This window comes from Bufo gargarizans, chromosome 1 (assembly GCF_014858855.1).
Source record: "Bufo gargarizans isolate SCDJY-AF-19 chromosome 1, ASM1485885v1, whole genome shotgun sequence".
Lineage (NCBI taxonomy): Eukaryota > Metazoa > Chordata > Amphibia > Anura > Bufonidae > Bufo > Bufo gargarizans.
Window position 1 is genome coordinate 504,780,184 of NC_058080.1, and position 15,288 is coordinate 504,795,471.

The 15,288-nt window shown below is 44.6% G+C and overlaps 1 protein-coding gene across 6 annotated transcripts in view; it reads left to right on the top strand.

The window, feature by feature from the left end:
* Positions 1 to 15,288, top strand: part of PLA2G4C (phospholipase A2 group IVC) — a 193,384-nt gene that overhangs the window by 76,084 nt on the left and 102,012 nt on the right. For 3 of the 6 annotated variants that reach the window (XM_044275078.1, XM_044275064.1, XM_044275089.1), the window contains exon 2: positions 8,133 to 8,168. In XM_044275078.1, coding sequence (XP_044131013.1) covers positions 8,163 to 8,168 — 6 coding nt within the window. In that variant the 5' untranslated portion in view covers positions 8,133 to 8,162. Of the gene's footprint in view, positions 1 to 6,785; positions 6,882 to 7,955; positions 8,034 to 8,054; positions 8,169 to 15,288 lie in introns of those variants that run through there. The other 3 variants (XM_044275083.1, XM_044275061.1, XM_044275071.1) reach the window with 3 other exon arrangements.

The window sequence follows — 15,288 nt, forward strand, 5'->3', positions numbered from 1 at the left end:
TTTTAATATTGGTGACCTATCCTCAGGATAGCTATGTAAAGTGAAATGGCCGGCACTGCTCTGTAAAGTTGCTCGGCGGTGCACGTGTCAACGGGCAGGCATCCCAATGTTACAGCTGTAAAGGAAGGACCGGCACTCGCACTGGTTTCTTTATGCAGAATTTAATTTCAGTCACTTATTCATTCATAGTGACGCGGCGTTTCAGCACTAACATGTGCTTTCATCAGACTATACAAACTTATCCTCAAGACATGTCTTAAATAACAGAAAAAAGAAAAAAATAGAGGAACTGACGTCATACCACTGGCTCCTCCCCCCTGACAAGATACAAGGATGGATAAGAAAGCTCCAAGTGTCTCCATTTTTAACAATGAGAGGAGTCCCATGATTAATTCCGCTGGAAAATAAAACAAAAATTTTTTGTATAAAACATCATATCAAACCACTTATATTGTACTCTCGGTTCAAGCCTTTTGGATCCATCGTTTGTAAACGATGGATCCAATATGCTTCTTTTTGCAGGAGTAATTTATTTCGATCACCACCACGGCGAGGTAATGGTACACCCTCAATCACCTGGTAACGTAATTGTGCTATTGTGTGTTTCTTCTCATGGAAATGATAAGGTATAGGGAGCAATAAATTACCCTTCCTGATGGTGGACTTGTGTTTGCTCAACCTATCTTTGATCCTCATAGAGGTTTCCCCCACGTATAATAGTCCACAGGGACATTTTAAAATGTATACGACGAATCTGCTGTCGCACGTGAACACACCTCTTATGGGAATTCTCTCCCCAGAATGTGGGTGTGAGAGATAAGACCCCTTGATCACGCTTGAGCAATTCACACAATTCAGACAAGGGAATGTACCCTGTCTGGGAGAAGATAACACGCTCTGTCTCAAATCTCGCTTATTGCTACCAATGTCGGCTCTGACTATTTTATCCTTGATATTATCAGCCCTTTTAAAACACATCATGGGGGGTCTTTGAAATTCCTCAATCTGAGGGTATGATTTTGAGATTGTATGCCAATGCTTATTGACAATGCCTCTTAGTTGTTGGGTCAATGGGTGATATTTGACCACCAGTGGGATGCGTGATTGCTTCACTGTCTTGGTTTTTTAGGAATGTCTACCTTCTTTCTCTGTTCTTGTAGGAGTGGCCTAGGATAACCTCTGGCTAAAAATTTTTTCTCCATTTCTTCTAGCCTAGTTTCACGGACTTCAGTATTGCTAACAATTTTCCTGACCCGCTGAAATTGTGAAAAGGGAATCGATTTCTTTGTAGAGACCGGATGACTGCTGGAGAACGCAAGTAAGCTATTGCGATCCGTCTCTTTTGTAAACAGATCAGTATATAGTCGACCCTCTTTCCCCTTCAGGACCCATGTGTCTAGAAAAGAAATTTTATCCATGTCTTGATGCATGACAAATTGTAACTCCGTCCAGATTGAATTCAGGTGCATGGCAAACTCCGTGAGGGATCGAATGTCACCCCGCCATACGCAAAAAATGTCGTCGATGAAACGGCGCCAAAAGATACAATGCTGTGTGTACAGTGGGTCAGGATAAACGAAATGACTCTCAAAATATGACATATAGCTGTTTGCGTACGGCGGCGCGACATTCGATCCCATCGCGGTCCCGCGGCGCTGTTGGTAAAAAGAATCTTGGAATAGAAAGTAGTTCTGTTCAAGCACTATATTCAAAAGTGATAGAAAAAAATCCTTTTCTTTTTTTACATATGTGCTAACATCTAACAGTTCTGCAACGGCTGCAAGTCCCTTTTCGTGCGTTATGGAAGTGTAGAGACTGCATACGTCAAATGTGACTAATATGCAGTCCCCATCTACTGTCAAACGGTGAATCTCAGATAAAAAATGACCTGTATCACGTATATATGATGATGACATTTGAGTCAAAGGGGTCAACACTTTTTCTAGAAAGATTGCTGGACGAGAGAGGATGGAGTCAGTCGACGCTACAATGGGTCGCCCTGGGGGAGTGGTCATAGATTTATGTACTTTGGGTAAGGTGTAAAACACCGGAGTGATTGGGTACTGATTAATCAGGAATTCTCCTAATTTGGCATCGATGACTCCATCCTCTTTGGCCCTGTCAGCAACACTCTGAATGAGACCTTTAATACGGAAAAACCGGATCAGTGTCTATTTTTTGATATGTGTTGATATCTGTCAATTGACTCAGGATTTCTGTTATATAGTATTCCTTATCTAGTACAACTAGGGCACCCCCTTTATCAGCGGGCTTAAAGATAAGAGAATTGTCATCCAACATGTGTTTGAGTGCAGATGTTTCCTCTCTATTTAAGTTGTTTCTAATTTTAAAGCCCCCTTGTCTAAACTGTAACAATAGTGTATCCACATCTTTTTGTACCAGGTGAATGAAGGTCTCCACTGGGTGGTGTGTTTTGGGAGGCATAAAATTACTCTTAATCTTAAGATTAAATTGTTTAGCTGTTAGTGAACTACAGTCTGTGGAGACATACTGGTCAGTGTCCTCCTTCTCCTTATGGAAATGGGCTTTAAGTCGCATATTGCGATAAAAGCGTTGCAAGTCCATGTCCAGAGTGAATGTGTCCAAAGTCCCTGTGGGACTGAAAGACAGGCCTTTCGCTAACAGGTTCATTTGCACAGGAGTTAAATTCTTAGAAGATAGGTTCAATATTAAGTTCTGTTGCGTACCTGTGAGCGTGTCTTCCTTGGAGCTTCTGCCTCGTGCGTGGTGGCGCCCGGCTCTCCTTAAAAGGGCTGATAATATCAAGGATAAAATAGTCAGAGCCGACATTGGTAGCAATAAGCGAGATTTGAGACAGAGCGTGTTATCTTCTCCCAGACAGGGTACATTCCCTTGTCTGAATTGTGTGAATTGCTCAAGCGTGATCAAGGGGTCTTATCTCTCACACCCACATTCTGGGGAGAGAATTCCCATAAGAGGTGTGTTCACGTGCGACAGCAGATTCGTCGTATACATTTAAAAATGTCCCTGTGGACTATTATACGTGGGGGAAACCTCTATGAGGATCAAAGATAGGTTGAGCAAACACAAGTCCACCATCAGGAAGGGTAATTTATTGCTCCCTATACCTTATCATTTCCATGAGAAGAAACACACAATAGCACAATTACGTTACCAGGTGATTGAGGGTGTACCATTACCTCGCCGTGGTGGTGATCGAAATAAATTACTCCTGCAAAAAGAAGCATATTGGATCCATCGTTTACAAACGATGGATCCAAAAGGCTTGAACCGAGAGTACAATATAAGTGGTTTGATATGATGTTTTATACAAAAAATTTTGTTTTATTTTCCAGCGGAATTAATCATGGGACTCCTCTCATTGTTAAAAATGGAGACACTTGGAGCTTTCTTATCCATCCTTGTATCTTGTCAGGGGGGAGGAGCCAGTGGTATGACGTCAGTTCCTCTATTTTTTTCTTTTTTCTGTTATTTAAGACATGTCTTGAGGATAAGTTTGTATAGTCTGATGAAAGCACATGTTAGTGCTGAAACGCCGCGTCACTATGAATGAATAAGTGACTGAAATTAAATTCTGCATAAAGAAACCAGTGCGAGTGCCGGTCCTTCCTTTACAGCTGTAACATTGGGATGCCTGCCCGTTGACACGTGCACCGCCGAGCAACTTTACAGAGCAGTGCCGGCCTTTTCACTCTACATAGTTATCTGGCTTTTTGGACACGTGCACGCTCAATTCCTATATCCTCAAATGAATACCTTTGCGTATACAGATGATGAGGCAAGAGATATCGTGGCACAGATTACTGCTTCATCTGATTTCCTGAAGATTTCTCCCGGTGAATTACGGAGCAGGAGCTTGACAAAAGAAGCAAAACATCTTGTGTCATTGGAACTACACGCAGCTACCTTAGCTGAATACCATCGCACCCAGAAAATACCGCGGGGTCTGAGAGTTAACCTCAGACCAACGTTCTTCTGCAACAACATTGAATATTGTACGCGGTTTGCGAACATTTTAAATAAATGCTCGCTGGATATAATAGTGTTAACTATTGAATACCTCACCACAGCGATCAAGGAGTGCAGTGCAAATATTGCGGCAACAAAAGAGCAGCTGAGAGACTGTCTGAAGCCGGAGGATCTGACATCTCTCCAGGAGCAACTGGACAAACAATGCAGCGACCTCAAAAGCAAGATAGAGGCAACAAAGAGATCCAAATACCTGAGGGACACGGAAGACTACAGCATGCACCGGGTCTACAGATGGCAGGATGCCTCAGGCGCAGCGATTCAATCGTCATACAGAAGAGAGCGCAGGACCGGTTCAGGATCATCTGGTTCTGGGAGCGACATTACAAGTGGAATTCAAGGGCCTTTTTTAGCCAAGCGACGAGGAACAAGAAAGCCAATACCAGGAGAGCCGGGCGCCACCACGCACGAGGCAGAAGCTCCAAGGAAGACACGCTCACAGGTACGCAACAGAACTTAATATTGAACCTATCTTCTAAGAATTTAACTCCTGTGCAAATGAACCTGTTAGCGAAAGGCCTGTCTTTCAGTCCCACAGGGACTTTGGACACATTCACTCTGGACATGGACTTGCAACGCTTTTATCGCAATATGCGACTTAAAGCCCATTTCCATAAGGAGAAGGAGGACACTGACCAGTATGTCTCCACAGACTGTAGTTCACTAACAGCTAAACAATTTAATCTTAAGATTAAGAGTAATTTTATGCCTCCCAAAACACACCACCCAGTGGAGACCTTCATTCACCTGGTACAAAAAGATGTGGATACACTATTGTTACAGTTTAGACAAGGGGGCTTTAAAATTAGAAACAACTTAAATAGAGAGGAAACATCTGCACTCAAACACATGTTGGATGACAATTCTCTTATCTTTAAGCCCGCTGATAAAGGGGGTGCCCTAGTTGTACTAGATAAGGAATACTATATAACAGAAATCCTGAGTCAATTGAGAGATATCAACACATATCAAAAAATAGACACTGATCCGGTTTTCCGTATTAAAGGTCTCATTCAGAGTGTTGCTGACAGGGCCAAAGAGGATGGAGTCATCGATGCCAAATTAGGAGAATTCCTGATTAATCAGTACCCAATCACTCCGGTGTTTTACACCTTACCCAAAGTACATAAATCTATGACCACTCCCCCAGGGCGACCCATTGTAGCGTCGACTGACTCCATCCTCTCTCGTCCAGCAATCTTTCTAGAAAAAGTGTTGACCCCTTTGACTCAAATGTCATCATCATATATACGTGATACAGGTCATTTTTTATCTGAGATTCACCGTTTGACAGTAGATGGGGACTGCATATTAGTCACATTTGACGTATGCAGTCTCTACACTTCCATAACGCACGAAAAGGGACTTGCAGCCGTTGCAGAACTGTTAGATGTTAGCACATATGTAAAAAAAGAAAAGGATTTTTTTCTATCACTTTTGAATATAGTGCTTGAACAGAACTACTTTCTATTCCAAGATTCTTTTTACCAACAGCGCCGCGGGACCGCGATGGGATCGAATGTCGCGCCGCCGTACGCAAACAGCTATATGTCATATTTTGAGAGTCATTTCGTTTATCCTGACCCACTGTACACACAGCATTGTATCTTTTGGCGCCGTTTCATCGACGACATTTTTTGCGTATGGCGGGGTGACATTCGATCCCTCACGGAGTTTGCCATGCACCTGAATTCAATCTGGACGGAGTTACAATTTGTCATGCATCAAGACATGGATAAAATTTCTTTTCTAGACACATGGGTCCTGAAGGGGAAAGAGGGTCGACTATATACTGATCTGTTTACAAAAGAGACGGATCGCAATAGCTTACTTGCGTTCTCCAGCAGTCATCCGGTCTCTACAAAGAAATCGATTCCCTTTTCACAATTTCAGCGGGTCAGGAAAATTGTTAGCAATACTGAAGTCCGTGAAACTAGGCTAGAAGAAATGGAGAAAAATTTTTTAGCCAGAGGTTATCCTAGGCCACTCCTACAAGAACAGAGAAAGAAGGTAGACATTCCTGAAAAAACCAAGACAGTGAAGCAATCACGCATCCCACTGGTGGTCAAATATCACCCATTGACCCAACAACTAAGAGGCATTGTCAATAAGCATTGGCATACAATCTCAAAATCATACCCTCAGATTGAGGAATTTCAAAGACCCCCCATGATGTGTTTTAAAAGGGCTGATAATATCAAGGATAAAATAGTCAGAGCCGACATTGGTAGCAATAAGCGAGATTTGAGACAGAGCGTGTTATCTTCTCCCAGACAGGGTACATTCCCTTGTCTGAATTGTGTGAATTGCTCAAGCGTGATCAAGGGGTCTTATCTCTCACACCCACATTCTGGGGAGAGAATTCCCATAAGAGGTGTGTTCACGTGCGACAGCAGATTCGTCGTATACATTTTAAAATGTCCCTGTGGACTATTATACGTGGGGGAAACCTCTATGAGGATCAAAGATAGGTTGAGCAAACACAAGTCCACCATCAGGAAGGGTAATTTATTGCTCCCTATACCTTATCATTTCCATGAGAAGAAACACACAATAGCACAATTACGTTACCAGGTGATTGAGGGTGTACCATTACCTCGCCGTGGTGGTGATCGAAATAAATTACTCCTGCAAAAAGAAGCATATTGGATCCATCGTTTACAAACGATGGATCCAAAAGGCTTGAACCGAGAGTACAATATAAGTGGTTTGATATGATGTTTTATACAAAAAAATTTTGTTTTATTTTCCAGCGGAATTAATCATGGGACTCCTCTCATTGTTAAAAATGGAGACACTTGGAGCTTTCTTATCCATCCTTGTATCTTGTCAGGGGGGAGGAGCCAGTGGTATGACGTCAGTTCCTCTATTTTTTTCTTTTTTCTGTTATTTAAGACATGTCTTGAGGATAAGTTTGTATAGTCTGATGAAAGCACATGTTAGTGCTGAAACGCCGCGTCACTATGAATGAATAAGTGACTGAAATTAAATTCTGCATAAAGAAACCAGTGCGAGTGCCGGTCCTTCCTTTACAGCTATCCTCAGGATAGGTCACCAATATCTAATCGGCGGGGGTCTGACACCCAGTTGTATGAGGAGACAGCGCCCGCAGTGTGCACATGCCTTCTCTCTTCCTGCTCTCCGCTGTATGTCTATGGGACAGCAGCAGTGGACAGGAAGACAGAAGCGCGCGCCGTCTCCTCATACAGCTGGTCGGTGGGGGTGCCAGGTGTCAGACCCCCCACCGATCTTATATTGACGACCTATCCTGAGGATAGGTCATCAATAGAAAAAGCCCGGCCAACCCCTTTAACTAATCCCTAATGTGTATGTGTTCATGTGGGCACAGCTACATACTATAAGGGGGTCCGATTCTGAGAACCGAGACTCTTATGTTCCTGTCCTGAATTGAGCGGCAGGGCATATACCCAGGCTGCCACTCTATTCATTCTCTAGAATGGCAGGACATTTGCTTGGCCTAACGTTCCATCAGGTTGAGAACAAGGGACCCCCGTTCTCAGAATCATCGGGGTTGCGACCCCTGCCATTCTGCTTGTTAGCCCCTATTCTGTGGATAGGGAATAATGTTCACATTTGCCATAATGACTTTAAGAAAAACAGTAAACAGTAAAATAAAATCTTGACCACATACCATGAAAAAATTTCACATCAGTAGTATCAACGTGAACGGTTGGCTATTCACAGAAGCGTTCAGCAATGTAACATGTACTGTACTATTCACCATATTGACCTTATTCCAAGTCTAGTTGAAATTCATTTCCACTTAGTCATCCTTCATAGTTTATAAATAATTCATTTTATCATGCTCTTTGATGACTTCACCCGCTCATAAAATGAAAACGAATACAGGGAGGAGGTGCTAATAAATATTAAAAAAAACACCTGTCACAAGCTATAACAATAACTGGAGTCACAGAAGACAAACATGAACCTAAGTAGACTTTATTAACCTGATTCTCCAGCAGTCCTTCAGTGGTTTGGTAAATCCAGCTCACTTCTGCTCTTGTACTTTATAGACATTTAGGCTGAAACTCATCAACATTTTCTACAATTTGATCAGTTTTTATTTATTTTTTTAGTTCTTTTAACTGTCTCCAATCAACACTCCAATGGAGGTAAGTGACCTTTTTATTCCCTTTAAATGATACTATGAAGCAATAATGTATAGTATTTGAATAGGTTCTGATACAACAGTCTGTTGGGTTTAGTTGCTCTTGTCGGAAAGACCATTTAAATTAGCAATGAGCGAAGTTATGAAAAATGTGATTTGGCTGATCTGTCGAATTTCACAAAGGAATTTGATTTGTGACAAATTACTTTGTCACCAAGCACACTCCTTTGTATGTAGCGGGCGCAATGATTGGGAACAGCGATAGAGCAGCCTCCCCTTCTTTGAACCCCCTCATGTGCCACATTTATCGCTGATCGCGGCATCTGATGCTACAATTGTGGGCTTTCAGGGGTTAATCCTGTAAAAATATAAATAAATACATACCTTATCCTTTTGATTGTGGAGAGGCCGTCGCAGCCATCTTGATTGAAGACATTGCGCAATGGCGTCATGGCTGGGTGCGGTGACGTCATTACTAATGACGTCATCATGCCCGGCAAGCACACTAGCTTGGTGACGTCACGCATCACACCGCACAAGATTTTGCACAGTATCTTCTATCAAGATGGCCGTGACTGCCTCTCCACAAGGAAATTAATGAGGTGAGTATGTTTTGTTTGTTTTTTTACGCCATTTCAGCGGATCATTTGGCTTTGCAGCAAATCAACTTTTTTCTGAAATTCGGATTGAAGTCAATTCGTTCGGCTTCAATTCACTGAACACTACAATTTATACAAGTCACACCTAGCAGGGTTGCCAATCGGATTTTTTATTTTTTTTTCTGGATAACATACCAAAATCACAAACGGCCAACAATTTTTATGGACAAACTGGAAAACCATAATAAATGATAAAGATTATGAGTAATACGTGTCTATAGCTCAGTAGGCTGATAAGACCTAATTACCAGCATTTACTGTGAGCTGTAAAATGATCATAATTACCACCAAAATAATCTCCTCAAGTACCACCAGCCTCCCAAACATCACACACAGGAAAAAAGTTGCCTATTTTTACCGAAATTTCTGGACAGTCGGCAACCCTGGCATCTACTACAGTAACTTGTGTGTGTGGTCAAAGAATCACTTGTAGACATGGATCCTTGAGTGGTCAAGAAAGTGTCTCTTCTCGTTGGTATCATTGTTTCTATTATGACAGAGCGTCAGACCCTAGCGGTGCCTGACTAATTCCTATAGAGGGCTTTGTCAGGTTCTCCAGAGGTGACCGTCATTTTGATGGGGAAAAAGAATTTGACACAAGCAATCCTATTTTTCCTGAGAGAAAGAAAATACAGGATCTGCATCAGAAGCTCTGAATGGTGCCTTATAGCCTTGTTGCAAATTTAATTGAGCTATTTATGTTACACCTGTGTCTAGAAAAGCTGGCTGTCAGCCAGAATGCCAGCTATTTCAACTGCCACCCTGCTTCCTCTGACTCTTCAGTGTCAAATCAGACTAGTTGTAATGCAGAAGGAATGCAGAAGGAATGCAGAAGCAGGGGATTAGTGATGAGCGAGCATCATAGTGTTTACTTACAGTTCCACCAAATTCAATTGCAAACCACAAATTAAATTGCAAACTACAAAGTTCACAATTAGGGTCCATTCACACGTCCGTTTTTTCTTTCCTGTTCTGTTCCGTTTTTTGCGGAACAGATCTGGACCAGATCTGGACCCATTCATTTTCAATGGGTCCTGAAAAAAATCGGACAGCACAATGTGTGCTGTCCGTTTCCGTTGTTCCGTTACGCATGTCCGAAAAAATATAAAACATGTCCTATTCTTTTCCGCAAAAATCGGATCCTGGTACAATGCAAAGTCAATGGATCCGCAAAAAACTGAAGACATTCGTATGTCATTACGTATGTCATCCGTTTTATGCGGATTCCGTTCCTGGAAATTAAATCCTGCAAACAGAAACTTTTTTTTTTCAATTTTTTTTCAAAGAAGTCCAAACAACTTTATTTGCTTATTGAAATTTATACATGTTTCCGTTTTTTGCGGATCCGCAAAAAACGGATGACATACGGAAGCTTTTTCAGGAACAACGGATCCGCAAAAAACGGACCGAAATTAGGGATATAGAAAAATACTGACGTGTGAAAGTAGCCTTAGTGATGAGCGAGCGCCAAAGTGTTCAGGTGTTCGGTCTGAACACATCGCGATATTCGTGTGCTCGGCCGAGCACCCGAGTATAATGGAAGTCAATGGGAGGCGACCAGGCATCTCCTGCTCGGAGAGGGAAGGGTGCCTGGTTCATAGGAAAAGGTCTGAAAGTGATGGAAACGCCTCTGAAATCAATCAGGAGCAGCAGGGGGACTGGCCCACAGGGGTATAGGTGAATCCCCCGGTGGGCCCCTGAGCAAGGTGGGCCCCTAGTCTCCCACCCCTTGCACAAGTGGCACATAACACAAAAGACTTATTGCACTACATACACATATTCAATGTACAGCGCCTCAAACAGCCTATGTTCATATAAAAACTTGATAGATTATTAAAGAAACTCCACAATTTATTATTATAGACACAATCAGGGCTAAAATGACTTCTAGGTACAGAGGAAAGCTGAGAGTGTCCTCTTCTCCCCAAGATCTACCTTCTCAAAGTTGCTGCAGGGACCCCCATAGTCCATCATCTGGTAGCATCTTGCTGCTGTGTGAGCAGGTAATACTTAAATGTATCCATACTATGGGCCCCCAAAATAAATTTTACTGGTCGGCCCTAGGCACCCCAGTCCGGCACTGTCTGGATGCATCTTGGACACCAATGTCACTGCTGGGAACCATGTTGTCCGAGTTGTAAGCCACTTTTACAGACTGACAAAAAACGCCCAAAACCCCACCCCCACCAAAAAAAAGCATTTTTAGAGGAAAAATTGTTAGGAAACATTCTTTCCTGTAGATTCAATTGTATATACAGTGTAAGTGCTGCCAAAAATTACAAGGAAAAAGAGATACAGCCTCTATATCACATAAAGCCTATGCACTAAGTAAAAGGCCTGCCAAAAATTACAAGGAACAGGCACTCCAATGCACCTTTTATTGCACATAAAGGAGGGCATCATACACACCCTTTAAAAATTATTAATAATAGCCTGCTGCTGACCCTCCAAAATACATTAGGAGCAAGGGCCTGCTGTTTACCCTCTAAAACATTACGGGTGAGGGCCTGCTGCTCAGCTGACCCTCTTAAAAACATTATGTTTGACGGCCTGCTGGTGAGCTGACCCTGGAAAACATTGGAGGTGAGGGCCTGAAGGTGAGCAAACCCCCCATAAAACATTGTAGTGAGGGCCTACAGCTGAGCAGACCGTATGAAATATTCTAGTGAGGGCCTACAGCTGAGCAGACCGTATGAAACATTGGAGGTGAGGGCCTACAGCTGAGCAGACCGTATGAAACATTGGAGGTGAGGGCCTACAGCTGAGCAGACCGTATGAAACATTGGAGGTGAGGGCCTACAGCTGAGCAGACCGTATGAAACATTGGAGGTGAGGGCCTGAAGGTGAGCAAACCCCATAAAACATTGTAGTGAGGGCCTACAGCTGAGCAGACCATATGAAACATTGGAGGTGAGGGCCTACAGCTGAGCAGACCGTATGAAGCATTGGAGGTGAGGGCCTACAGCTGAGCAGACCGTATGAAACATTGGAGGTGAGGGCCTACAGCTGAGCAGACCGTATGAAACATTGGAGGTGAGGGCCTACAGCTGAGCAGACCGTATGAAACATTGGAGGTGAGGGCCTACAGCTGAGCAGACCGTATGAAACATTGGAGGTGAGGGCCTACAGCTGAGCAGACCGTATGAAACATTGGAGGTGAGGGCCTACAGCTGAGCAGACAGTATGAAACATTGTACTGAGGGCATATATACTGTATTGAACAGGAGGAGGAGTAAACAAGATTCAAACATATACCCTTTTTTGGAGGTGAAAAGGGTGCATCTGAATCTTGTGGATTGAGTACATTGTAAAGTATACATTTCAATTGCGTGTTTGTTCCTCATTAGCTCAGCGTTCCTCTGGTGGAGTGGAGAAGTCAGGGGCAATCCAGGCCTTGTTAATTTTTATCTGAGTCAACCTGTCAGCATTGCCAGTGGACAAGCGGATACGCTTATCTGTTATGATGCCACCAGCAGCACTAAATAAACGCTCAGACAAAACGCTGGCGGCAGAGCAGGCCAACACCTCCAAGGCATAGAGCGCAAGTTTGTGCCACGTGTCCAGCTTGGACACCCAGTAGTTGTAAGGCACTGAGGGATCATTTAGGATGCTGACACGGTCTGCTATGTATTCCTTTACCATTTTCCCAAACCTTTCCCTCCTTGTACCACTAGGCTGCGATTCAGGGTGCCCAGGCTAAATTATAAATTGTTAATGTACTAGCTAGGTTGCAAATAACCGTTTCGTCCCTTTAGGATTAGCTAGCCGGGGTCTCTTTGCCCCGATTCAATACGAAGAGTGGTGGCAGCAAATTAATTTGATTTCCAGCGTGAAATCAGTAATTTTATTTTTACCGATTGTACATACAATCGTGATTGCATCCTGTCTGGGCCCACCAACCAATCTTAAACGTCTTCTGTGCTCACAGTGGATTCGCCTCCAGGAGTCTCTAGTGGAGACCTGTATGGCAACTGTGGCATAGTACGACGGGATTGGCGGGTGGTCGTCGCATTGTTGGCAGCTAGTGGGATAGCAGAACCCAAAACCAGGCAGAAGTCAGCTTTTGGGAGATCAGAGCACAAAGAACTGACAAGTGCAGCTTTTTGCGCAATCATAACAATAGGACAGCGGTTACTTAGTATCCTGTCCTGCGGAACTTGTGTTCCGGGTGCAAAACGGTACACATTGATAGGAATAGATTGGTTTACATTTTCCCACCTTTTCTTTGCTATATCCTATTCTTTTTCTCTTCTTTTCTGAATGTCTGATTCAGTTCCAAATTACCTAAGTTGGTCTGTCGCCGACTTACAAGCTGTGTGTGAGTCACAAGGCATTGCCATTCTGAACAAAAATCGATCACAGCTGATCAAAGCTTTGACGGAGAGAGACGGCCAAGCGATGGAGGATTCCAATCCCGTGCGGGAGGCTTCGCTGCCCCTTCGTTCAACGTCACCCAGCATCGCCAGCTATGGGAGTGCTGATGTTGCTACTTCAGCTCCGGGTGATGCAGGTACCCTGGTTAACAGCATGTCCACAGCCCCTGCTAAACCTCAGCAAGGAACAAGCAGCTCTGGACTGAACTTAACTGCCTTGGGCCCTATGAGCCAGCAGTTGTTACCGGGCCTGACTGGCGCGGATTTGCGTTTATACCTGCCTACTTCTGCACCTGTCATTGTTGATCCGAATGCGTGCGTTAGTGTTAGCAATGGTGATATACATGATGCTGTACCTGTTCTGGCCATTACACGTTCCATGGCCAGCCGCCTGAACTCAGAACCGACCGAAGGGACCCCCTCGGGCGATTCTGACCCTCAGGCGGATGACAATGCGAGAAAGACCTTTTCATGTGATGATGATTGGGTAACTGCGCTGGTAGACGCTTCCAGTGTCGCCAGTAACCTGGGCTCAGAGGGGGCTGCGGGGACAGAAACAGCCGTCCCTCCACCCACCTCTGACCCCAGCATTGAAGGTAACTCTCCACAGCTGACTTCATACGTCACTGGTCAGCTGGAGGAGACCGGTGGCGCTGCATTCGTGCAGGCCTTAAAGGGTGACCCTAGTCTGGAGGCACCTAGGGCCCGAGCTGGCCAGCCTCCAGGTGAGGGCACTCCATATAAAATCTATTGGGAGAACAACCGACTTTACTGTGAAGCTGTACAGCCTACAAAAGGTGGCGCAGGGGAGAACACGAGACAGCTGGTAGTCCCTAGGGAATTTCGGGCACAGGTGCTCAAAGCAGCCCACGACATTCCACTTGCAGGACATTTGGGTATCAGAAAGACCCACAAACGTGTTCAGAACCATTTTTACTGGCCCACGATGGGAACGGACATAACTAAGTACTGCCGATCGTGTACCACTTGCCAGAGGGTTAAGAAGGCTGGAGGACCCCGCAAAGCTCCTTTGCAGCCACTGCCCGTGATCACAGAGCCCTTCCGGCGAGTGGCAGTGGATATAATTGGTCCCCTTCCCATTCCTAGCAGTTCTGGCAAGCGCTACATCTTAACGGTCGTGGACTATGCCACCCGTTATCCAGAGGCGGTAGCACTGTCTTCCCTTAGGTCGGCCACGGTGGCAGACGCCTTGATCGGGATTTTCTCGCGTGTAGGTTTCCCCGCCGAGATGATCTCTGATCAGGGCTCTTGCTTCATGTCGGAGCTAATGGAAGCCCTCTGTGAGAGGATGCAAATCAAGCACACCACTTCCAGTGCATATCACCCGCAAACCAACGGCCTTTGCGAACGTTTCAACGGAACGTTAAAGCAAATGCTGGCCACGTTCGTGGAATCGCAGGGGAAGGACTGGGAGCGGCACCTGCCTCATTTGCTGTTTGCTTACAGAGAAGTGCCACAGGAGTCCACTGGGTTCTCACCCTTTGAACTCCTATATGGACGAGATGTCCGAGGGCCCTTAAAACTGATTCGGGAGACCTGGGAGGGAAAAGGTGACCCCTCAGAAGTCTCCGTGGTTGAATATGTCCTAAAATTTCGGGACAAAATGGAGTCCCTCATGACCATAGTGACGGAAAATCTTGCAAAGGCACAGGCCAAACAGAAGGCTTGGTATGATCAGCATGCCAGAGAGCGGTCATACCCAGCAGGTCAGAAGGTATACGCCCTACTCCCTGTCAGGCAGAACAAATTGCAGGCTGCCTGGGACGGGCCATACACCATTCTGAAACAGGTGAACCCAGTCACTTACCTAGTGAGTCTCGGGGGTAAGCGACAGAAACTGTTCCACGTGAACATGTTAAAAGCACACGAGGAAAGGGAGCAGTATGTATTAGCAGTGTGTAGCCAGCTAGAACCCGAAGAACCAGATCCACTGATAGACTTGCTAGCCGAGCTACGAGACGTGGCAGATGATTGGAACATCAACCCCCACCTCTCGTACCCACAGAAGCTTCAGCTCACCACTCTCCTGAGTGCGCACAGCGCCACATTCTCAGGCATCCCTGGCCAAACC